General features: G+C 41.9%; 1 protein-coding gene across 3 annotated transcripts in view; it reads left to right on the forward strand.

Moving 5' to 3' along the window:
- The window catches only part of AIFM1 (apoptosis inducing factor mitochondria associated 1), a 28,225-nt gene extending 3,271 nt beyond the window's left edge, over positions 1-24,954 (forward strand). The window contains exons 2-16 of one of the 3 annotated variants that reach the window (XM_068962015.1): positions 3,248-3,390; positions 7,693-7,792; positions 8,739-8,863; positions 9,008-9,138; positions 10,628-10,718; positions 15,178-15,262; positions 15,846-15,922; positions 16,841-16,949; positions 17,697-17,804; positions 18,139-18,227; positions 18,682-18,822; positions 20,453-20,595; positions 22,050-22,174; positions 24,168-24,364; positions 24,713-24,954. In XM_068962015.1, the coding sequence (XP_068818116.1) occupies positions 3,248-3,390; positions 7,693-7,792; positions 8,739-8,863; positions 9,008-9,138; positions 10,628-10,718; positions 15,178-15,262; positions 15,846-15,922; positions 16,841-16,949; positions 17,697-17,804; positions 18,139-18,227; positions 18,682-18,822; positions 20,453-20,595; positions 22,050-22,174; positions 24,168-24,364; positions 24,713-24,784 (1,736 nt within the window). In that variant the 3' untranslated portion in view covers positions 24,785-24,954. Of the gene's footprint in view, positions 1-3,247; positions 3,391-4,574; positions 4,706-7,692; positions 7,793-8,738; positions 8,864-9,007; positions 9,139-10,627; positions 10,719-15,177; positions 15,263-15,845; positions 15,923-16,840; positions 16,950-17,696; positions 17,805-18,138; positions 18,228-18,681; positions 18,823-20,452; positions 20,596-22,049; positions 22,175-24,167; positions 24,365-24,712 lie in introns of all 3 variants that reach the window. The other 2 variants (XM_068962016.1, XM_068962017.1) reach the window with 2 other exon arrangements.
- Positions 24,955-25,355: the final 401 nt, after the last annotated feature.

The raw sequence follows: 25,355 nt of genomic DNA on the forward strand, positions 1-25,355 counted from the left end.
ATGGACACATCACCTAGGCTTGTCCGATCTTGTGTTTTAGACATGTCAGAAGAATAAGTTTGATGTTCAGAAAACAAGATTCAAGACAATATTAGACCTCCTAACCACTTGAAATTTCTGGGTGCCTCAATTGTATGGATGTATTTGTGGAAAAGGGTTTCTGGGTGTATGGAAAAATAGGAGATTATGAAACCTACAGCAGTGAATTTGTTGATTTAGGTACTATTCTAACGCTAGCCTGTGGTATTCAAAACTTCTTTGCAAAAATTTCTTCAAAATGTTCAGTCCTTATCAGTAGAACTGGGATGAATTTCTATTTCTTTATCTTATTCATTAATTCATGAAACATTTATTGAGCAAACTCCTACAGGAATTGAATCCTTGCATGATATAATGAATATAGATTATAATATTGTATTATAGTATCAGACTTGCTAAGAAACTAGATCTTAATTATTCCAACAACTACAAAGAAATGATAATTATATGACATGGTAGAGGGTCTAATTATCGCCAAAATGGCAATCATATTATTATGTATAAATGATCAGTTTAAAAAAATCATAAGTGTGAGGAAGAACGCTCTACTTTGGTACATGTGGTCTGACTGCAGAAAATTTAAAATAAGTAGATTGGTGCAATGAGAAGGCTAGTAGTAAAGGGGCTTTCCCACATTAGTAAGACAAGTGAAAAGGCATATTTCAGTCTTTATATAAGATTTCCTAAAATTCTGAGGCTGTGGTAGGAAAGGTGTGGGAATAATTTTATAGGTAAAAGAAAATTGGAGGGAAATATGAATATCCATAACATTATCACCTTTTACAAAATTAAAGTCACTAGATATATAAAAAGTTGGTTTGTTAATGACTGTATTGTGTTATATTTCTTTTCAAGCAGTAGTGTAATTGTAAACCCATTTCCTTTTTGTAAAAGTCAATTTGCTTTTAAATGTCTTTTTTTTTTTTCAAATTGAGGCAAAAACTGCTGAACTTAAATTATTATATTAAAGTTGTTATGGTTTTTAGATTTAGGATCTTCTAGAGGAATAAATGGAATTGTAAAAACATTTATTTTCAGTTAAAAAAAAAACTTGGGATGGAGGTAAGAGACAACTAAATTCATTGTACTGTATCTAACCATGTGGGACTTTTTCTACCCAGTTTCATTTTCTAAGCCCTGAGATTTGTCAGTTTCTATTTCTGATGCTTCATCATTTTTATGGACTCTGAAAATCAAAAGCTTGCCCAGTTTGAGATAAGCTTCTCAACCCTTGCCCATGGTTTTATTTTCATGATTTGTTGTTGTTCCCAAATATAAGCCATTTTATTTCATTCAGTGATGAAAGATTCTAAAACAGGTAAGAAATAAAAACAGTAGAGAAAAAGACATTTCCAGTTCTAAGAATATAGATCCATAGTTTCTTATCTATAACTTAGAAATGAAAATAGGACTAAAAAACTCAAGTTTTTAGAACTCATTTGTCAAGTTTTTGTAACCTGAACTGGAAAGAAGTTAATTTAGAATCTTTTGTTTATTCTCTTAATTGTGATCAGTCATAGAAACATTAATGCATGTGACTGGGTTGCTGCCCCTTATTGTGCTGGGTGTTACTTACTATATGGTATATGCATTATATACTTACCACCTAATAATTCTAAGTTCTGGGATGCCCATGTTCCCAAGGATTTCAGGTAAGAGAATGCAGCTGCGTTTTGGACATGTTTATACCCCTCTGAGCCCTGTAATTGTGAAAGCTGGGGAAAAGCTCCCTATTTTGAATTTCTGCAAGTACATATGGACCAGCTACCGGCGCTGTTCTGTTTTTTAAAGCTTGGTCAGATCAGAACATAGCTACTTGCCTCTAGACCAGTGATTCTCAAAGTGTAGACTGGCAGCATCAGTATCACCTGGGAACTCATTAGAAATGCTATTTCTTGAGCCCTATCCCAGATCCTCCAGCTCAGAGACTCTGGGGTGGGGGTGGTGTAGGTCTGGCCTTCCATGCTTTAATAAACCCTCTGGGGGACTCTGATGCCCACCCACTCAAGTTTTAGAACCACTGCTGTAGATTAGGATTGGCAAACTACAGCCCACAGGCCAAACCCACATGCTTTCCTATGCCCCTTGAGCTAAAATTGGTTTTTACATTTTTAAGATGGCTCAAGAAAATTTTTAATAGATGATTTTTTGAAAATTATTTAAAATTCACACTTCAGTGTCCACTAACAAAGTTTCGTTGGGACACAATCACACCCATTTATTTTTATGTTGTGGTTGGTTTGGCACAACATCAGCAGAATTAAGTAGTTATAGCAGAGACTGTGTGGCCTGCAAAGCTGAAAATAGTTTCTATCTGGTTCTTTACAGAAAAAATTTGCAAACCCCTGTTCTAGGTCAGTAGTCAACATGAAGACTGTCACAAGCAGGGAAGGTGCTGGGACCTTCTTCCTTCATTTGAAAATGCCAGCATCCTCCTGGATAAAGACTATGAAACTCTGACATTTCCATGTGTGAGCATTGTTATGATCCTCAGATTCTTAATAGCCATTCCGAGTTTCTACATCAACATTATCTTTGTATTATTTTGGAGGACTAAGAGCCAAGTAGCCAGTGGATATTTTAAATTTTGTCATTCTAAAAAATATAATCCAAAATTCTTCAGTTCTTTGGGGGAGATAAATTTACCTAATTTTTTTTCTGGTTTTCTTCTGAGATTTAGCATTTCAGTCTTCCAGGACACATTACCTTTCCCACAAGGCTAAAGTCTATTCTGGTTAGATTGTGTTGCTGGAGTCTATTTGTGCAAGGTTTGAGCCAGCCATTTAAATTACTCCTTAAATGATTGTTAGAGTGTCCCAGATAGCCTGTAGTTAACTTGTTATATCTGTCTATTCAGTCATCTCTCCATGTTTGCTTCATTTATGGTGAAGATGTGAAGAGAGAAGTATTTGATGAACTGCCCGTGTTTTTCATTACCTATTCTGGAAGCAATAAATTCCTCCCTGGACAGCATTAAATTATACTTGTAGAACTCCAACAACTTTAGAGTGTACATTCTGATATCTGTTGTATTTGTGTGTACAGTTTTAAGTTTTTTTTTTCCCCTTGGCCATTTAACAGTGAATATGACACAGCCCAATGTGCATTTAAGTCTTTACTTGTGCAATGCATTGACGTTTAGTCATAAACATGTATTAACTATTTTATTTTTGTATGTGTGTGTGTCTTAATAAATTGTGTTCCTTAGGCAACTTGTTCCAGCGATGGCATGTTCCTCTAGAACTCCAGATGACAAGACAAATGGCTAGCTCTGGTCCATCAGGGGGCAAAATCGATAATTCTGTATTAGTCCTTATTGTGGGCTTATCAACAATAGGAGCTGGTGCATATGTAAGTAGAAAAGCAGCTTGTGTAAAGAAGCTGCCAAACAGCTCCCATTAATAGACTCAGTACTACTCTGCTTTAAGACTTTTACAACTAATTTTCCTTTCTCTTTTTGGAAGAATTTCCAAAGAGCCTTCTTTAGAGTGCCTACTGTCTAATAGTCTGTGAGAACCAATTTGGGAATGACTGAAATTTCATCTCTCGTTGATCTTTGCTCTTTGCACTTGTCTTTTTTACTCTTTACTTGAAAGCTTCTGCGTTTCCTTAGATTTGACTAATCTACGAAATTGTACATTTTCTCTTGGATATAATGCACTAACCTATGAATAAGGTCAAAATTCATTGCAGCTCCTTAGCACAATATTTGATTTTGACCCATTTGCCAAATATTGTATTTTTCCTTGGTTTGGGATAATAACCATTTAAAAACAATAACTTTCAGTTCAGCATTCCTGAAAGGAAAACTTATCCAGGAACCTCATCCAAAGACTAAATTATAGAATTAAGTCTAGTATCTCCAGGTTTAGGATGGAGTTTGTGTGAGGTGAAAAATGTGCTTTAAACTGTTATGTAGTACTACCACAATAATATCCCCTTAAATGAACTGTGATCAGCTTAGCTGGTGACAGAGGAATTATTCTGTGGGCATTTTTTTTTAACTTGGCAGAGTTTACTGTGACTAAGCAGATCAGTCTAAAGCTGGATCATGTAAGGTTGAGTGAACCAACTTAGATAACACCTAGTAATGCCCTTGATTGAAAGAAGCTGTTTATTTTACTTATTGAGAGCAAATGGTTGGACAACATTACAATTTTAGTTCTTTCTACATTGGTAAGAGGGTGAACTTATCTTTGTTATTCAATCACTGCGTTAAAAAAAGGAGGGGACATGAAAATTATTTGAAGTCACTTAGATGATCATTCTCTGACCTAACTCCAAATGCACAAGGAAAGTAGATAGCTCTTGCCAGCTGTGAGTTGAATCAGAGTAAGAACTAGGTGAGCTCTGTCTGGTGACAGACTTTGAGGAAATATACATTCTCCTCCAATCCTGGAACAGCATTTGTTTTTCTTTTTAGCACAGGGTAACCAAAAACACTTCCCTGCCTTTATATTGAATGTTTCTTCATTAATACTTAGTGCTTTTTCTATTTTCCTTTGTTTCTTTCTTGGCCTTATCTTTGCCTACAGTTGTGCAGTGTCATCATCTAGGACCCCCTTCTAGATCACTAGCGTCTACAGGTGCTTCTGGGAAAGATGGCAGCAGCCTAGTATACTTCTTAATTGTAGGAGCAACAGTCACTGGGGCAGGAGTTTATTATGTAAGATACTTACACTCAAATATATTTTGGGGGTAGGGTGGGTGAAACCATGGCACTAATGAAAACTTGATCCATTAGAACATGATGAAACATTCACGGCATGTGCTTTCTAGGTATTTATTAAAGGGACATTGTCAGTCACTAAGGAGTCCTCAAATCTCATTCTTCAAACTCTTAAAGTCTTACTGGAAATATCTAATTTAATGATTGCTATAAATCCTCGTCATCAACCCTGTCTTTGAAACTTTTGCCAATTTCATAATTCTTTTTTTATGATGCTAAATTATATTGTGCTTTAGTGCTGCATATCTAACAAGATAGTCTCAAAGAGTAAACATTGAGTAAGCAAGTAAAGGTGACTTGAACACCATCCATTTTGAATTATTTTAGGTAAAATATAATTTCTGTGTTTTGTGGGAAACAGCAAATTAACCCTACTTTTGTTGTGAAAGGGCATTTTATTGAATGCTTCTGAGGAGGTCCAAAAAGCCATAGAAGTTACAGTGTTCTCTACACTCACCGCCAGCCTCTATTTCAACTAAATTCATTTGGCAGTGTCCCTTTTGTAATCTGTATGTAATTTGGTCAAACTAGTGGCTGAAGTGCTATAAGCTAGTGCATTTGTGTCAACTGCTTTCTTAAATGCCTCTCCTTCATTACTTAGACACTACCCTCTAAACCTTAACTTTTCCATTTCATAGCTCTCTCAACTTTTCCCATCAGTTCCACCCCATTCATTCAGAAACAGATGTAAAGTGTTCGTATCTGATATGTTTGTAACATTTGAAACCCATTAAACCTCTGGTTCATGTTGCTGTACCAGAGTTGGATGGCCTCCACAGAGCTGGCCAGGCGAATCTCTTAATGCCAGGCCACAGAACAGGGCCACTCATACTGTTGCTTCCTCTTGTCTTAGAAATGTCTGTGAAGCACAAGTTCCTCTCAAGCAATTCAGTTAAATGCCTCATTGCCCTCTGTGTTTATCCAACACTGGTAATAATAAAGCTGCTGTATTATGGTGCTTTTAGGTTAAATGATAAGCTTTTGTCTACCTACAACTTATCAAACTATTGTGTTTTGTTTTAGATTACATTTTAAATCATTTAAAACATGATCTGAGGTGACTTAGATTTGTCAGTGAGCAGAGAAGCCTGGTGGGCTACATACAGTCCATGGGGTTGCAAAGAGGCGGACACTGCTGAGTGTGCATGCACACACACACACACACACACACACAGAGCCAAAGTGGCCTTTAGAATATTTGATGAGATTTAATATTTGAGCCAGTGTTCAACTGATAGGACCACATTGCCTCACTCAGAAAATGAACTGTTACCTTTCATATTCCTTTAAGTGGAATAGATGCCATTATATTCATCTGTTTAGAACAGTTGTCTGCTAACGTATTTCAGAATTTTGTAGTTTTTTTTAACCTGATGTATATTCATGTCACTGACTGGAAATCTGCAAACTGGGGAGAGAGAGACACTTGGGGGAAAAGTTAATTTTTATATAATAGGTCTGTAATTTATTTTTATATCAGAGCATTTACTTAAAAGCTAAATATATAAATATATGACAAACCTCTTTCTTGTTCTTTCCCCAGTAAACCTCAAGGTATTTCTTGGTCTCCTCTTCCCTGATGTGTGAAGCCAATAGGAGGTGTGAGAGGGCCTAGGCTATTATTGGATATCTGTCTCAGTGTGAACATGACCCCAGTTTATTTCTCTGTTCACTCACAGTGATCAGCTTAAGCCATCTTTTTAGGTAGAAATCCCTTTCTTAAAATAAATATTTTTTCAAGGAATGAGTAAATGCTGGACTTGTATATAATATCTTCTGTCAAGATTAAAAAAAAACCTCTTCCTGAAATTAGTGTTACTTGAATTCAGCTTATGAATTTAGTGGTAAATTCAAGGAATAACCATTATCTTTTAACATACAGCACTTAATTTTCTAATCCATTCATGTTGTATATTAGATGTTTCCAGGCTGATAAATGTCAAGTGCAAATCTGAGTTCAGGTTCCTTAATGCAGTTCATTGCCTAGTGGATTGCTCTGTAAGAGGCTCATATTATTCTTAAAACATGTTTTTATGCTACTTCCTCTGATTATCCTTACTTTTTCCTCCAATTAATTAATAATGTGGGATTTCAGCTGACATATGGTCACTTAAATTTCTGTCTTGTTGACCCTGTGGGTTACAAAAAGAGCAAGTGTTATAATGAAAACAAGTTGTTCTTCCCTACTGCTTTTAAAAAGATCTTCAATAAATTCTGATGCTGAATTAAAAAAAGAAAACTAGTCAATTCTAATGCTGTGTAAAAAAAGCCTAGCCCTTCAGTTTGAAAGGATAGAGAAGATAGTATATTTTAAATACAGTAGTTGTTTAAGTGAGATGTTTGCCCATTAAGTATCTGAGTGTCATTAAAGAATAGGCCTTTGAGGAAAAGATGAGTTACTCTATGAGACTAGGCTTACTGGTGGTCATGCTTCAGGATGTCATCTAAGTTCTGTGATACTTACATAACTTGGGACATCTTCCAAGAGAACTTATGGCCCAGCTTCCTACCCAGGACCCTATAGGTTGGTTTCACAGCTAGTATCCAGCAGAGTCTAAAACCTCTTTTATAAAGTTTAGGTCTTCCTAGCACTTTATTCTTTCAGTATAAAGTACTTTTCTTTTTTCTTCAGCTGTACCTTCAGAATTAAATGTAAGGACAATTCTTCACATAGAGCCTAAGGAAATCTGAAACTGGAACATTTTCATCTGCTTACCTGTATTCTTTCCACACCAAGTGTGTACACACTAAATTTTTTTTTTATTTCTTAAGAAAATATTTTTGCCTTAGTGATTCTAACACAGAAGAACTAACTTCATATAGACAAAAGCTTCTCATTTAATTGAAAGATAATGAATGTTACTTATGATGTGTGCTAGCTAGCTCTATGATGAAATAAATTTTCTCCGTGTTTGGGTCTACAGGCCTACAAGACAATAAAAGATGACAAAAAAAGATACAATGAAAGAATTTCAGGGTTAGGGCTGACACCAGAAGAGAAACAGAAAAGAGCCACATCATCTGGTGAGTATGATTTGAGACTCAATATATAAAGCGAAAATTATAGACAATTTGCTGTGTTTTGCAGGTATCTTGTTGACATGATGATACTGTGAAATTGTAAACTTCCAGAAACTATGGTATTACAAGTGTTTGACTGTAATTTAGGTTTGAGAATAAACTTTGTGATTAGTGATTGGTTGTTTTTCTTTATATTAAACTCTTAAAAGGCAAGCTTTAAATTAAAAAATACAAGCTTGGCAAAGATACTTTTTGGAAAAGAGATGAAAGCCTTTTTTTCCCCCAGTGAGGATATTCTTTTGGTCTGTTTTGTTCCCCTTGTGAGTCTTTGGAGTTCGGAGTTGTTCACGATGTGTGTGTTTGCCTAAAGCATGTAGCGCTAGCCATCGTTTCCATCCCACACTTCTGGCTTGATTTCTCAGGAATGTTTTAATCCTTTAATAAACCCCACAATTCCAGGTAGGCCATTTCCACTGCTTTCCTCCATAACACCTCCGTTTTCTTGAACATTGTTTAGTAATCCCCAATTGATCTGCTCAGTTTTCCCCCATTATTACTAACAAAAGGTGAAACTGAACTTGATATTTTCCTGTTGGCCATTAAGAAATTAAATGGGCAGGGCAGAAGCCTTCAAATCTATACTTTCTAGTATATTTGAGAAATAGCTAAGCATTGAAGCTAGGTTCTAGTTCTGAGAGGCTTAGTGAGTCAATGACCTTGGCCACATCATTCACCTCTTTTTTTGAATATTCTTCACTTATCAAAGGGATGCTTCCTGTTGCTGTCATTTCAGAAGATGTGACGTTTGTTAAGATTAATGTAATTGCAGTGTTTTGCTAGCTTTTTATATAAAGGATTGAGTCAAGTTCAAGGTGATTTTTTTTTAATAGTGGCAAGGAGTCATCTGAGACTTAAAAAATATTCTCCTTGTCTGATCTTTTGCTTATAGCTCTGGAAGGAGAGCCACAATCCCAAGTTAGGATACCAAGTCATGTTCCATTCCTGCTCATCGGTGGAGGCACTGCTGCTTTTGCTGCAGCCAGATCCATCCGGGCTCGGGATCCTGGAGCCAGGGTAAGGCACACACTGTCTTGCTTGACATGTCTTGCTTGACTGTCTTGCTTGTGTGGTCCACAAACACTTAGCCAACATGAGCACTTTGACATTTGCCTCTTAAACAACTTGGCTGTGATAAGTATCATTATTTTGTGTCCAAAGGTACTGATTGTATCTGAAGATCCTGAGCTGCCTTACATGAGACCTCCTCTTTCAAAAGAACTATGGTTTTCAGATGACCCGAATGTCACAAAGACACTACGATTCAAACAATGGAATGGAAAAGAGCGAAGGTCTGTTCACTTATGTAAAATGGGCCCAACCAGCAACTTCAGCTGGTTGTACTGTCTCTTCAGCACAGAGAGTAAGACAGGATTTAGCAGGAACTGCACACAGCACATAAGACAGGTGACTTGGCAACACTCCAGAGTCCACTGTAGTACACACTTAGAGCGAGTGTATAGCTTAGAGTGAACACCAGGCTGTAGTGGCAAGAGTCCTGGATTCTGTTAACCAGTGCTATCAATAACTGAAGTTATAATGTTGGCCTCTGAAGTACTCATGCCTCTGTTCCCAGGACCTTGTGTTAGACTTCGAAGAGCAGCTCAGCCTGTGTTGTCATGTCTTCACACTTGCCTAGGTATGTCCCATAAAAGCAGAACAAAAGACACTGTTCTATGGCACTTTCTTTGATGCCCCAGGAGACATTCAGAATTGCAGGGATACAGTGGGAACGCTAAGGAAGAAACTCTTTATTAAAATCTTTGCATGAGAGACTTAGGAACAGATCAAGAAGCCCTTTCCTTTAAAAGGCTCCTTGGATCTCCTGAGTCCAGTACCATGTTCTTGGGTATCAGTTTTTTTCCTCGTTAATGGATCCCTTTGACACTGGACTAAATTTTATAGATCTACCTGCCTCCCTCACTCATATCATGTCTGTTATCAAGCAGGATGCATACTTCCAATTACGTGTGTATGCTTAATCACTTAGTTGTGTCCAACTCTTTGCAACCCCTTGGACTACAGTCCCCTCTGTCCATGGGATTCTCCAGGCAAGAATACTGGAGTGGGTTGCCATTTACTCCTCTAGGGGATCTTCTTGACCCAGGGATTGAACCCACGTTTCTTGCATCTCCTGCACTGGGAGGTGGATTCTTTACCACTGAGCCACCTGGGAAGCCCTCCAATTAGGTTGTTGTGCTCAGTCACATCTGACTCTGTACGATCCCACAAACTGTAGCACCCCCCTCAGCTCCTCTGTCCATGGGATTCTCCAGGTTACCCATCCCTTAATTAATCCCTCATAGACGGTATCTGCTGTTTGGGGTGAGATCATCTCAGGAGCTAGACCAAGTTGTCCAGTGATCAGTGCCATCCTGGACAGCTTATGTGGGTGGATGTGAGTACCAGCTCCTCAGCCACTCCTCTAGTCCTGACTTTGAAAGGAACCTAAATGCAAAGCACGATTTCTCAACCTCGGCACTATTGACATTAAGGGTTGGATAATTCTTTGCTTTAGGGGCCTGGTCTGCATACTGTTCATGTTTCACAGCATCCCTGGCTTCTACCCCCTAGATACCAGAACCATCCCTCCTGCAAAGCTGGTGGAGCCAAGAATGTATCCAGATTGTTCCCATGACCCAGATTTAGTACCCTTGGGCACCTGCTTGAGAAAATATTCCTGAAAGCTTTCCGTGGTGGAACCAATTTTTTCTGAACCTCTGGGGGAAGTTGATAGCCATTCCATGTACTTACAACCATTTCTCTCTTTTCTCTCTACAGCATATATTTCCAGCCACCTTCTTTTTACGTCTCTGCTCAGGACCTGCCTCATGTTGAAAATGGTGGTGTGGCCGTCCTCACTGGGAAGAAGGTAAGCTAGTAGGCTGCTTTCTTAGTCAAGCTCCACCTATGTGCCCACAGGGACAGCAAGGATGGTGACTTGCATTCCCACTATCCCTTCCATCTGTCTGTCACTGTAGTTCATCAAAGAAAGAGCAAGTCATTTTAAGGTTTAATATTGCCAGTCTGTACTAATTAGTGTGTCTCCCTGGGGAAAGCACTGTCTCTAGCCTAGAGTAGCAGGCTAGCTAAACCTTCCCAGGAAGTCAGGTCATTGGGGATCATGACTCTGAGGTCGTTCCTTCTCCTGATTGGCTCCTCTGCCTTTCCTCCTTCTTTCTGTTTTTCCACACTAACATTTCTTTGGGATTATTGATGGCAGGAGATTGACAAATGTATATTATTCAGGATAGTAAAAATAATTCAGGCATGACATCAGCATGGAAAATATTGTTGGACTTTACAAAGGTGAGTGCCTGAATACGGGGGTGGTCAGTGACTGGAGGGCGTTTAGGGTTCAGGGAGGGTTTTGTTTGCTTGCATTTTGTTTTGTGTTTGTTAACAGGAAGGAGGTCTAGAGTGTGTCTATAAACTACTGGCAATGTTCCAGTAGAGAGGGAAGGGCTATCAGGAGGAGAAAGGCCCAGAAGAGATGGGATCCAGAACTTGAGTGGAGGCACTGACCTTTGATAAGGACAGGTTCATTTCTCCTATATGGGGATGTTAGGCAGAGAAGATGGATATGGGTTGGTGGATAAGCTGGTAAGAAGACTGTATTAAGTATCCCCTATGTGTAGCACACAGGCCCTGCCTTCTAGGGGCTAACAGTATTAGGCAAAAATGTGAGCAGATAATCATAACATCGATTTGGAATAAGAAAGAAATGCGATATATTGTGGGAATTACTAGGAAGTGTGCCCAGTATAATGATGGAAAAGCTTCCTGGAGAAGGCAGTCTCCTTCCATAGAATGGGGAATATGATGGAATGAAGTAGCATTCACCAGCTTAGAGAAAAGTGTAGAGCATTTAAGTGAAAAAGAATAACATAAGCAGGCTTAAGAAAAAGACTTAAGAAAAGGCACAAGGGGGTGAAAAAGCATGTTTGGTGCAGGGAAACACAAGCAGCTCAAGACTGATAGAGCAGAAAGTTAAGGAGTGACAGGAGATGAGAAAGCAGGAAGTTAGGCAGTGGCCTGATGGTCGAGCTCTGTCATGTGAAAGATCTTGAGTTTTATGGCATTGACCCTGAGGAGCTGTTGAGTTTTAGACAAGAATATAAAGCAGTTGGGTTGAATTTTAAGTAATCACTCGGTTGGCTGTGAAGAGAATGGATTTCAGGGAAACAGGACTAGAAAGAGACCATTTCAAAGATTTTTTTTAATAATCCATGTGAGAGATGGTGGGCGTCCACATAAGGGCAGGAGTGCTGATGGTGATTAAGAAGAAGTAAGCACAGTATGAAAATGCCTTATGTGCGTTTAATTACATCGTGGTGCCCTGCACAATCATCTTAGGAGGTGGGCACTATTAGCATTTCCGTTTTACAGAGAAAGAAATGGAGATTTAAAAGAGGTGAAGTATCTTGCTTGAGATTACATAGTTAATAAGTAGTAGAGGCAGAATTTGAGCCCCAGCTCTCTCTGATTGGAGAATTCTGATTCCGGAGCCCAAGCTCCTAATACCATCATTGTATAGCTTCCTAACAGAAAGGTGATGAAGAGTAGGGAACAGACTAAAAGCATAAAGTCAAACTTGGCGGGGTGTGGTGGTGACCAGTTGGAGGAAGAACATGAGAGAAGAGAGAGGCGAAGATGACTTTCTGATTTTCAGCTTGTGTGGTAGATGGTAGTACACCCCCATGTGAGAGAGACATTGCAAGAGGAAGACCTAGTTTAAGGGGGACATGACATTTCATTTTGAACTAAGTATGAACTAGAATATCTGCGTGGACATGCCCTAAGGGCATGTTGGATACATGACTGTAATGTTCAGAGTAGAATTCTGGGCTCAGTTGTGGATGCGGGATCATCTGCATACGAGTCAGAATTGAGACCAGGAGAGTAGGTGTGAGGCCCTCCCCCATGGAGAACTGAGGCAGTCATGCAGAAGAGGAGTGAAGCAAAGATGGAGCCCTGCGGAACCCAAATTTCAGGAAACAGGCTTAAGAAAAAGTCTCCTAAAAGGAGACTAGGAAAGAAGTATTAAAAGGGCAGGATGAGGCGAGCCCAGGGCCGGGGCCAGGGTTGGAGAGAGTTTCAAGAAGGAGGATGTGAGCCAGAGTATTACCACAGCAAAAGAATCTGCTAACAAAGGAATTCTAAAATGACCCATTACATTTAGCTGTTCAGATATCATTGTGAAGTTAGAAAAGTGGAGAAACTACTCGTTCAGAAAGTTTAAATGACAAAAGGGAGATGGCATTGGGCAACAGCTGGAGGAGGACATACATTGAATCAAAAGTATTCATTTAGGATGGGGCAGACTTAAACATGTCAGTGGGCTAAGGTAGAAGATGTCACAAGAGAGATGGGGGAGTGAGCGGCTGACTAACAGGAGAGAGAGGAAGGGGTAAGAGTCAGGCATAGAAACGAGACAGAAAGGCCACCTCATCCCAGTAACTGGAAGAGAGGATGTGAAGTCTGTATTCAGGGGTTAGGAGGTGGGAACCGTTATGAGAAGCTGAGGAAGCTCACATCTAATGGCTTCACTTGTGTTTGCAGTAAACTAGGATACCAGGTGGGTTACCTGAGAGGTTTGAGTCGACGGGTTGGATTGAGGAGGGAGCTTACCCAGGACAAATCAAAGGTGGCTAAAGTAGCTACTCACCCATCCCATCTGTTTATATCATGGCCCCCCGGACAGCTTGACTCGGTGCACCTGTCATATGTTTCTAGCACTACCTGCACTGTCCTTATTAGAGCATTTCTCACGCTTAATTATAGTGTTTATTAAATTTATCTGTCTTGGCTGCTACACTCTGAAGGCAGCAAGATATCTGTTTTTCTCAACATTGTGTCCCCAGCACTTAGCACAGCACTTGACACGTGAAAGTGCTAGTTACTCAGTCATGTCCAACTCTTCATGACACCATGATTGTATAGCCAAGCAGGCTCCTCTGTCCATGGAATTCTCCAGGCAAGAATACTGGAGTGGGTTGCCATTCTCTTTTCCAGGGGAACTTCCCGGCCCAGGGATTGAACCCACGTCTCCCATATTGCAGACAGATTCCTTAGCATCTGAGCCACACCAGGGAAGCCCAACACATACTAGGTGTTTAATAAATATGTCTTGAATGAATGGTCTCACTGCTCATAAGGAGTAGAGCGGAGCCAGAAACCCCAGTCTCCCTGACTGCAAAACTCAAGCTCTTCATCATAAGGAGCAGGGTACATGGAAATGAGGGATGCTGGCAAGAGCACATTTTGAGAGATCTACCATTGGCCCAGATTAGATGGAATGGAACAGCCCACTGGGTAAATGGAGAAAATCAGAAACAAGGAAAGGTGCCAGTGAGACTGAGGGAAAGCTAGAAGGATGGCAGACTGTGACCAAAGAGTGAGATATTTTATGTAGAAGTTTAAGAGAGAGCATTTGGATGTGGCATAGAGGAAAAATATGAGCCAGGTGCCAAGGACTTCAGTGACTGAGGGGTGACCAAGAGCAGGCCGGATAACACTTGAGTTGTAGGGGATATAGGTCAGTGTCCTTCAGAGGGGATGAGGGCGCAAGAGTACCTTGGAACCATCAGCAGCTATAATCCTTTCCTCGTGATGGGGAGGAATGTGAGTGAGTGAGCAATCTCTACATATGAGCTGTCCTGTGTGGGCGGGGGGAGCTCAGGTTTAGTGAAAGCTAGAAATTGGGAGAAAGCATCCTACAAGAATGTTAAGGATACGAGAGAGTTGTTAACAAAGGAGTAAGGGTCCGTGGACTTCGCTGGTGCTCCAGTGGCTAAGACCGTGCTCCCAATGCAAGGGGCCTGGGTTCAATCCCTGGTCAGGAAACTAGATCCTACGTGCCACAACTAAGAGTTTGGAGGCCACAGCTAGGACCCAGCGCTGCCACTTTTTTTTTTAAAGAAGGGTTCCAAAGAGCCAGGCAGAAAAGTCTGTCCCTATTCTCCATTCCCACAAATTTGGGCATGAGCTTTGGGACACTAGGAACTTACTGTGATGTTGGCCACTTAGGAAATTATGACTCCTTGAAGAAATTGGTACCAGTGATTAGGTTTCTTAAGGATCACCTTAGGTCAAGAAGTAACTGTTCTCATTGGGCTGATGACTGCCAGGTACAGGTTTTTTTGGAGGGTGATGGAAGTGTTCCAGAATTATATAGTGATGATGATGGCCACACAACTTGTGAATATACTAAAACCCACTGAATTGTACACTTAAAAATGCTGAATTGTATGTTGTATGAGTGATATCTCAATAAAAATATTTTAAAGTGAATTTATCCCTCTCTGTGTGTGTATGTTTGGCGGGACCAGGTAGTACAGCTGGATGTGAGAGGCAATGTGGCAAAACTTAATGATGGCTCTCAAATAACCTATGAAAAGTGCTTGATTGCAACAGGTGAGTACTTCTGGAGATAGCTTCATTCCCCAATAGAGCTCCCTCGAGTTTTAGTGTAAAGATGTTTCTAAGAAAACTGAAACCCAGACTCTGAAGTGGATGTCTTCCCTTAGTGCAAAGCGTGGCTAGCTAACTACAAGCATCTGAGCAATAGCCCCTCTGGACAGTCCTTACTGTTCCCTCTGCTAAAGGCAGGGATGGCTATTGAAAAGGATTGCCTTTCCCTTGTTAGCCTTGGCCCTCTGCCCTGAAAGTGATATAACCTCATGGCTTCATTGCCACTTTCAACCAGAAATCAAGAGAGGGGTTTGAAGCAGTTGCTTCAACAAACATGACTGTGCTTTCTGGTGAATCCTCATGAAAAAGTAGAAGAGAATGGGAGCAAAAAGTGAGGCCTTCTGGCCATCTACAGGGAGGGTGGGCCCTTTGAGGAGAGACTCTAAAATCAATTTCTCGAAGGAAATTGATAAAAGCCTGCTGCAGGGATGAGTGGAAGGAAAACAAAACCTTGTAGCGAGTTGATGCTTCTGTTGGGCCAGCTTCTGCTTGTTGGGCTAAAGGGTTTTTCTCCTCTGATTTCCAGGAGGCACTCCAAGAAGTCTCTCTGCCATTGATAGGGCTGGAGCAGAGGTGAAGAGTAGAACAACACTTTTCAGAAAGGTAATTGTCAGCTCTAGTGCTTTTGTCGGTTTTGAAGAGGTAGCATAATCTTGTGGCCCCAAGTACCCACCTGGGAATTGGGAGATCTGGGTTCTATCTGTGGCTCTTCTACAGACTTATTATCTGGCCTTGAGCAAATCACTTCCTCTCTCTGCACCTCAAATACCTCACTCAAGAGTTTTGAGCTCCTGGGTGAAAAAGACATTTAGTGTTTTTTTATTGCTTGTTATAGTTCCTTCCGATTTCCCTTCCACAGTTGTTTTGTTTTTTTTTTTTCTTTTTTTCTGATGCATTTGAGTCATTGGAACTCCTTAGAACCTCTTGGCATTTTTCACTGCAAATGCTATTGTGGAGACTTTGGGGAAAAAAGTTAAGAGTACCTAAGTGAAAAAGAGGAAGGAGTTGCTTCTTAACACCATGTTCTACTTATGAAAACTGAAAATTTTCAGCCACTTCTATAGGTATTTGAAAAGATTTTTACTATCCTTTAAATTCTTAGTACAACAAGGTTTGTCAGCCTTGGCACTCTTGGCATTTTGGACTGGATAACTGTTTGTGGTGAGGGGATGTCTTGTGCATTGTAGGGTGTTTAGCAGTGTCCATGGACTCCACTCACTAGCTTCAAGTAGTATCTCACCACCCTAACTGTGACAGCCAAAAATGCCACAGACAATGTCAGATGTTCCCTGGGGCAGAGGGGGCATGCCTGTCGCCAGTTGAGAACTAGTTAATAGAGTGTTACATTGGAGAAAGAAATTTGCATCAATAAAATAGAAGCTGTAATTGAGCCACTTCATACAAGGAGAAGATTTTATGTGCAAATTACTGTTGTCAAAGATTTATCAGAAAATATTTCCTAGTATTATCATTGTATACCCCTTTGGGAAATCAATGGATTAAACTGGTGTGATTCTACAGATCGAAGACTTTAGAACCTTAGAGAAGATTTCCCGAGAAGTCAAGTCGATTACGATTATTGGTGGGGGCTTTCTTGGTAGCGAACTGGCCTGTGCTCTTGGCAGAAAGGGTGAGTATTGGGGAGTGACCTCCATTTTCTTTCTCTGACCTTATAGCACATGCTTTTCAGAGATACATTTGCCAGCATCAGTAGAAAGGGGTCGATTAAGGTTTACATGATGAAAAACTAATCACGGAGCTTAGCTCTGATGTGGGTCACCTTAGTGATTGAAAGGCTGTCATCCAAGCAGCTGAGCAGTGCCGCTTTCTTTCCTTTTCCTCTCACCTCTAGGCCAGAACTCCTGAGAAATAAAATATTAAGGGAAGTGAGTTATTAAGATGGTAGGGGCAATGTAGAATAAAGAACTGCATGTATCTTTGAACTGCTGCTCCCCGTAAAAGTCAAAGACTTCTTTCCGACACATGATGGTTCGCAGCTTGACTGATCTGTGAGTTCCAGTTCGAATATTTCACAGCAATCATTTTTTTTTCTTAGCATGATTTGTCAGCTGTGTGATATCAGAGCATCTTCTCAGGAACGTACATACTATTCAGAGCTTGGAAGGCACTTGTGTAAGCCTAGGTGTAAGTGCACTGAGTTCACTGTATGTTCCTGAATCCAGGGACAAGTTCTGGCACCTGTTGTGTTTGCCATGTGGATGGATGCCCTTGTGCCCTAGTGGCCCAGAAATGGGTGCTCCAGCCCAGGTCGCGGCCTTGCCCTGTGTGCAGTAGATGGCTATTGCTGGCCCCTTTACTTCTCTTCCTGGGATTGGCCTTTGCCTCCCGCTTTACCTACTCTGTTTCTTCTTCCCAGCTCGAGCCTCAGGCACAGAAGTGATTCAGCTTTTCCCTGAGAAAGGAAATATGGGGAAGGTCCTCCCCGAATACCTCAGCAACTGGACCATGGAAAAAGTCCGACGAGGTAGAGACACTCTTTCCATATGCTCCCACTCTTGCCTGGAGTTAGTTAGAACTGGCAGAGTTTGCTTCTTTGGGAACCCCCTGTACATATGCTTTACCAGCTGCCAGGTAAAAAGTTTCCACCATTCTCCTGTCAGCTGGCTTCATGTAGGTGTTATGAATCTGATGCAGGATTCCTGAAAGTGCCAGAAGTGAACTGTGGGTGTGGGTGCCTGTGGCTCTCCAAGGCCACCTGTGTGCTGACGAGTCCTGGTTTTGTGGGGGATGCCTCTCGTCTGTTGTTGTGAAGGTGGTGGGCTCACAGGCTCAGCCTCAGGTCTCATTTGCCTTCACAGAGGGGGTTAAGGTGCTGCCCAGTGCTATTGTGCAATCAGTTGGAGTCAGCAGTGGCAGGTTACTCATCAAGCTGAAAGATGGCCGGAAGGTAAGGAGGGGAAGACAGGCCGCCAGAAGACCTTCCAACCCTGCTCTGCCCTGCCCTGCCCTGTTTCCTCATTCTTACTCCTTCATTTGATACCCATAGATTAGTTGTCTTGGCAGTTGCCATTGACCTGTCATAATTTTCTGAATGAACTGTCCTCTACTAAAATAAGAATGATGGGATCCAGCATAGACACCTGGGAACCATTTCCCATAGCCCCTTCCTGTGTGTGTCACACACTTTTGAGACCTAGGGTGGCAGATTTCTGTTCGGATGGAAGGGGGTATGTATGTGTGCAGGGGTGACACTTTATAAAATGGAACTTAGAACCTTTTTATCAGAGTTAATCAGTGATTTTTTGGTAAAGCCCCAATTTTTAATGACGTGATATACAGTTGCTCCAACCATAGGTATACGAGGAAACTGTGATCATTGACTGAATTCTTTCTGTCCTCAGGTAGAAACTGACCACATAGTGGCAGCCGTGGGCCTGGAGCCCAATGTTGAGTTGGCTAAGACTGGTGGATTAGAGATAGACTCTGATTTTGGCGGCTTCCGGGTAAACGCAGAGCTCCAGGCCCGCTCTAACATCTGGGTGGTAAGTGTGAGGGGATGGCCTGACCAGATGCAGTGCGTTGGCTCGGGCCTGGGCGCAAGTCTGCCTGGTGTTGCTCAGAGATTCAGCAGCAGCTTGCTCAAAAAGGGTCTCTGTGTTTGGAAGCTGAGGGTAGACAGCAGAAGCTTGTGAACTGTTCGGTTTACAGGATCAGGTCTGGCCTCAGGCCACAGGCTTCTGGAAAAGGAAGTGAATGGCACACATGGCCACAGAAGCAGGCCTCTCCCGGTTCCGCTGTTGGCAGCAGCCATCAGCATCCCCTTGACGGGCGTGTGTGCAGCTTTCAGACTGATCTGCTGTTCCTTTTGCCTGAACACGAGTCCAGTTTTGTAACATTCTCTGGAAAGGAAAATTACTCCGTTTTCATTTTCCTTGAGTACTATTTTTAGGTGTTTTTAAAAATCTGTTACAACACAAACAAGACTATAGTATGTAGGAACCATGAGGTAATTTCCCTATTGTTAGATCATAACAAGTGTATTGTGTTTGATTATGGACTCTGCAACCAAGGACGTAGGAATTTTGAAGGGTGTTTTTCCCTTAAAGCTCTATTTTTTTTTTAAAGATACATTGTACTGGATTTTTTACAATTGTTATAAAAGCCCTACATACTCTGTATGGAAAACGCAGCCAAAAAGGAGAAAGGGCGTCCTCGGCAGCAATCACGGATATTTGGGTGTATTTCCTTCCCTTCGTTTCCTAGCACATAGGTATTTTTCTTCGTTGTAGACAGTCATGGCAAGTGTACTATATATAAACCTTTGTATTCTTTTCTCTTTCACGTAACGTTCAAATGTAAGTTTTTTCCACATTGCTTCCAATTCTGTGAACAGTGTGATGACTATATAATACTCCATTTGGTGGATCATAGAGTTTATCTCGCCACTGCTCATGTGTTGGATTTTTAGGTTGCTTTGGGGGTATCTGAATAGCCACAAAGATGAATAAAGAGTGAGAGAGCTAACATGCCACCACATTCTCCGTGAAGCTTGCCTTGTTCACCTCCAGCCAGCAGGGGGTTCTCTCTCTGCTTGCAACCCTGAGCTCACTCACTGCGTTCCTCCTGTGTGGCACACCATCAGTGCAACAGTGCCACACCTTCCTCAGTGCTTGTACACTCCACGTGGGCAGGGTCTGTGTCAGGCATGTCATGTCTCTGCAGCCCAGACAGTATGATGCTCTGTACAGAGAAAATACTCTGGAAATACTTGCTGAATGAATGAATAAATATTGAATGATAAAAAAAAAATCTCACCTTGGAAAAGATTTCTAGGTAAGAGGCAGTCACATCTAAAAACTGGTTTCCACACAGGAAAAAATATTCTGCAAATCCTGGTTATTAAATACCCTGTTTCTGCTAAAGGGCAGACCGAGAAGAAATAAGTGCAAGCTGGAGCATGCAGAACTGAGGTTAGCTTTGGGGAAGCATCTGATGTTTTTTTAAAAAATGGAAGCTTACCTGTTTTTGATACCGTAGGTATGTTTCCGACCTGTGGATGGAAAATGTTAGTTAACATCACAAGCTTTTTTTTGAACCCCCAAAGTTTATGTTCTGTCCTTAACTTGCTTTTTTTTAAAATCATGTGCTCATGTAACATATTTGTCTCCAAAGGCAGGAGATGCCGCATGTTTCTACGATATAAAGTTGGGTAGGAGGCGGGTAGAGCACCATGATCACGCTGTTGTGAGCGGAAGATTGGCTGGAGAGAATATGACTGGAGCTGCTAAGCCATACTGGCATCAGTCAATGTTCTGGTAATAGTTTTGTGCCTTGAAAACTCAATCGGTTAGAACACAGAATTAATGGAGCCAGAATCATATGGTTTGGTTTCCTGGTGGGCCAGTTAGCTTCATACAGAGGGTAAAAAAATTGCATCTCATGTCCCTGCATTCTACCCCTGAGCCATCTTCTGGTAAAAGGGTTCCATTCGACCTAAGTTTGAACAGGTGAATGGATGGAGATGGCACTAGAACTTCTGCTAAAATAGCTCAGAGTTGGAGCTACAGTAGGTAGGGCAGAAGTGTGCTCTTAGATACAGACAGAAGTATATTTTCTTTGTTCTTTGCTGCTGACTCTCAGGAGCCCAACCCACTGACAAAGACAGCCCACTCATGTAACCCTTAAAATAAGCAATTCAGAGTCAGACAAATATAGGCAGCTTTCTGGATAATGAAAAGTTAGCAATGGATATTTCTGAGTACTGTAGCTGGCCCTGTTTGGCCCATTCTCATCTTGTTGATTTGAAAGATGGGATACATTAAAAAAAAAAATTTCAAGGTTTCAGAAACCTCTAAGCCATTTCTGTTGAGAAAATTCTCAGCTGATGGGAGTACATTTCATGATGATCACACAGTTTCATGAGTGGGCAGCAAAACAAATAATAGATGGATCTCGGGGCCAACATGTATAAGATAATACACTTAGGAAAAGAATAGCTCTACAATTATCAGTTTCCATGAACAGAATCCAAGAAGTCATTGTAGACTGTTCCCTGAAGACACCAGTCCAGTGAGCTTCTGTGGCCAAGAAGATAACAAAATATAGGGCCCCAGAAACAAAACAGCTCAAGTCGCTGAGATGATTACGAAACCATGGCGTGCCTCTGCCACCAATATTCCATGAACTTCCTAGCATGATGATGATAGGAAAAGTTTCCAAGAAGAACAAAGAAAATAAAATGACCAAGTGAGCCAAGGTGCCTCTGTATAGAAAGCATTTCAGCTTTGAAAAAATGAAAGCTAAGAGGAAATAATATGATACAAAGTAAAGTAAGGAAGTTTATCAGTTAATAAAACCACAAAATATCTCACATTCTGAGTTCCATAAACTTGGAGCACTCTTTAAAGTTTCAAAAAGGCAGCTTTGAAAAGAGGTAAAGGGAAGTAGTGAATAGTAAATGTGGGGATGCCATTCTGCCCCAGATGTGGTGTATGGTATAAACACATGATAAATTTTTAAAACATATAGATTGCAGTATGGATATGCGATATGCATAGTGGCTTGTTAAGGAAAAATAAAAACTGTTTGGGATAGTCGTGCTTTCTCACAGTTGTCCCCAGATGCCCCAGCAGGCGAGAGATCACTTTGAGATTTCTCTTGCCACCAGGTTCTTTGGTTGGCACAAAAGCATGGTTGCTGTCTTAGAGAAAACATTCTGCCACACCACTCTTGACAGTCCTCTGACAGAATACCTTCTCTCCTTTCTCAGGAGTGATTTGGGCCCCGATGTTGGCTATGAAGCGATTGGTCTGGTGGACAGTAGCTTGCCCACAGTCGGTGTTTTTGCAAAAGCAACTGCACAGGACAACCCCAAATCTGCCACAGAGCAGTCAGGTAAGGAAGCCCAGCCTCGTCTCGTGAAGAGTATTGAGAAGCCATGGTCCAAATCCTCCCGAACAAGGGCTTTCTGTATTGGCCGGGGGAACCTGTGAAAGCCGCTCTTCATGGTGTGCTTTAAAATACAGCAGACCCAAAGTCCTTACTCTTTAGTGGTCTGAGAGCTGGTGAAAACAGGTGTCCTGGTCAGAGCATAGATGGATACAGTGGGTGTTATCCTAGACTCTGGACGGTAGGTAACTCAATGACTCTGGAAGTCTAGTTTTTCTGGATGGACCAGGAAGACTGGTGTGATGAAGAAAACTTGTACTTTTTCAGTGCCCCCCCTTTTTTTTTGCTTCCTGCTGATCCCAAGAACGAGGCCCAAGAACCTTAGTATGGGACCTGCTCCGTACATTGTGCCTTGGACAGTGAAGAACTGGGCTGAGTAGTTCTTCCATACTCAGTCATGTCTGATTCTTCACGACCCCATGGACTGTAGCCCGCCAGGCTCCTGGGATTTCCCAGGCAAGAATATCGGAGTAGGTTGCCATGCCCTCCTCCAAGGGATCTTCTGACCCGGGGATTGAACCCATATCTCCTGTATGGGCAGACAGATTCTTTACAGGGCCACCTGGGAAGCCTAGGTAGTCCTTAAGCTACCTCTAGTTCCAGTTGTCAGATTGAAACACCCTGTTTCCTTTAGACAGGAGGCAAAGAACATCTCTCTTGAAATGAATGTCTCTCCCACACACATCTCTTTCATTAACTCCCAGGCCTCTTCTCTCTCCCTTCGTGACCTTGGCTGAAGTTATTTAACCTCTGTGTCCTCCTATTAGAGGCATTTTAAGGACAAATTGCTCTTTAAGAAGGAGAAAGCAAGATATTATATGGATATAAGGGTCTTGTTCATGTATAATCTAAGTGGATTACGTTATTACTCCTTAATTTGGACCTCTCCTGGGAAGTGGATCCCCGGAGGAGGACCCAGGGACTTATAAACTGCAGGTCACTGCTCTGTCCACTGGGCAGTATTACCTGAAGCCTGGTTCTCAGAAGACAAAGTACCCTCTCCCCAGGCTGCTGCTACCACCCCACCCAGGAGGAAACACTTGCACCACTGTTTTTCCCTTTGGAAGTGCCTTCTGCTTTGGCCAGAGTGTCTCTAGTGGTGCTAAGAGAACTTTCTGCCATAGTGGCAGTGTTCTGTCTCTGTCCGAAACATTAGCCACTCAGTATGACTCTTCAGCACTTGAAATGTGGTTAGTGCAAACGTGCTACGTTGCTTCAGTCACATCCTAGAATTTCCCAGGCCAGAATACTGGAGTGGATTGCCATTTCCCTCCTCCAGGGGATCTTCGCAACCCAGGGATCAAGTCCACATGTCTATGACCCTGGCACTGGCAGGCGGGTTCTTTACCACTAGCGCCACCTGGGAAGCTCAAGAAGAAAGGCTTCCCTGACTGGGAATCAAACCCGAGCCTCAGTGGTGAGAGCAGCGAATCCTAACCACTAGACCACCAGGGAGTGTTGGGTTTCACAAATGAACTGGTTTGGCAAATGAGGAACTGGATTTTACATTTTTTGTTCAATTTTAATGAAAATTAAACTTCAATTGTGAATTAATTTTAATTAGGATAACTATATGTTCCTAGTGGCTATTGTACTGACCATAGCTCTAGGATGTTTCTCAGAGGACAAGAACAAGTCTTCTGTAATTTGAAAAAGATAGCAGGAAATATCCGTAGAGTCAATTTAAAATGAGATAGAAAGTTTGGGGTCAGACTGACCCAGTGCCCAGCAGCTGGCAAGGAAGAGCTTTTGTTGGCTCTGTCAGTGGAGAGGAGCTGGAGAAGACCAGTGTTTACTGAGGCGGCATAGAAAAACAAATCGTCTAGAAGCAGCCTGAAGCAGGTGTTGAAAGATACTTGCCTTCTAGAATTTCCAAGCGCATAATAAGTGACTTTGTTTTACTTTGACTTTGCTTGTTTGTTTGGGGGGTTGGCCACAGGCACTGGTATCCGATCAGAGAGTGAGACAGAATCTGAGGCCTCGGACATCCCTGTTCCTCCCAGCAACCCTGCAGTCCCCCAGGTCCCCACCCAAGGGGAGGACTACGGCAAAGGTGTCATCTTCTACCTCAGGGACAAAGTGGTGGTGGGGATCGTGCTGTGGAACATCTTCAACCGGATGCCGATAGCACGGAAGGTAGGTATCGGCACAGCTCTGAGAGGAAGATAAGGGTGTGGGCGGAAGTCCCTCCTGTGACTTCATCAGCTGTCCTGCCATGCACTGTCCTCCCAGGTCAGATTGAGCCTGAGCAGAACAAGATGTCATCTTGGCTCAGGAATGTTTCTTTCTTTCTTTTTTTTTTTTAAAAAAAAAGGAATGTTTCTTTTTCACTCAGGACACGGTTGGGTGGCCTGGGCATTAGCATGTCCTCACTTGGGCTTTGCAGAAAGCCCTTCCCACAACTCCCTCCTGGTATGGAGTGGGGGCTTGCCTGGCCTGCACACACACAGGGTGAGTTACACTCCTTGTTCCTCTGTCCCTCAGATTATTAAGGACGGTGAGCAACATGAAGATCTCAATGAAGTAGCCAAGCTCTTCAACATTCATGAAGACTGAAGCCCTCACCCTGGGTAGCAGGCAGGCCCTTGGCTGTCCCTGAGGACAGCTTAGATGAGTAAAGGAGCATTTTTTTTTTATTCAGCAGACTTCCTCTGAATGTATGGGTATGAATTATCAAGTCCTTTGTGAATATTTCAACCATGTAGGCAAATTCTTAATGTTCACATCATTAAATAAAACCTGATTCTTCTAAATTAAATTCTCTTCTCTTTGAAAGGGGGTGAGTGGGTGAAAGGAGGAAAGCTGTGCGAATGAGAGAGCAGGCCAGTTGGAGCCATTCCCAAATAGACCATCTTTCTCGGCCTCCTCCCTGCTTCACACTCTCAGCTTCTTTCAGTTTCCTGAACTCCCTCGCCCTCCAGACTCTGTACAGACCTGCTATGGCCTCTTCCCGCAGAACTTGAGCCCTCTCCCCTCCTCTGGGGAAAATCGCCATCTCTGAAGACTTTCCTGATCCTCCCAAGCCTGTTCCTTGCTTACATGTCTCCCTGCTGCTCTGCAGCTCCCTGGAAGCCAGAAGTCAGGCTTTCCTGTCTTCTCACGGTTCTCTCTCCAGAGCTGGGCACAG

Source organism: Capricornis sumatraensis, chromosome X (assembly GCF_032405125.1).
Source record: "Capricornis sumatraensis isolate serow.1 chromosome X, serow.2, whole genome shotgun sequence".
Lineage (NCBI taxonomy): Eukaryota > Metazoa > Chordata > Mammalia > Artiodactyla > Bovidae > Capricornis > Capricornis sumatraensis.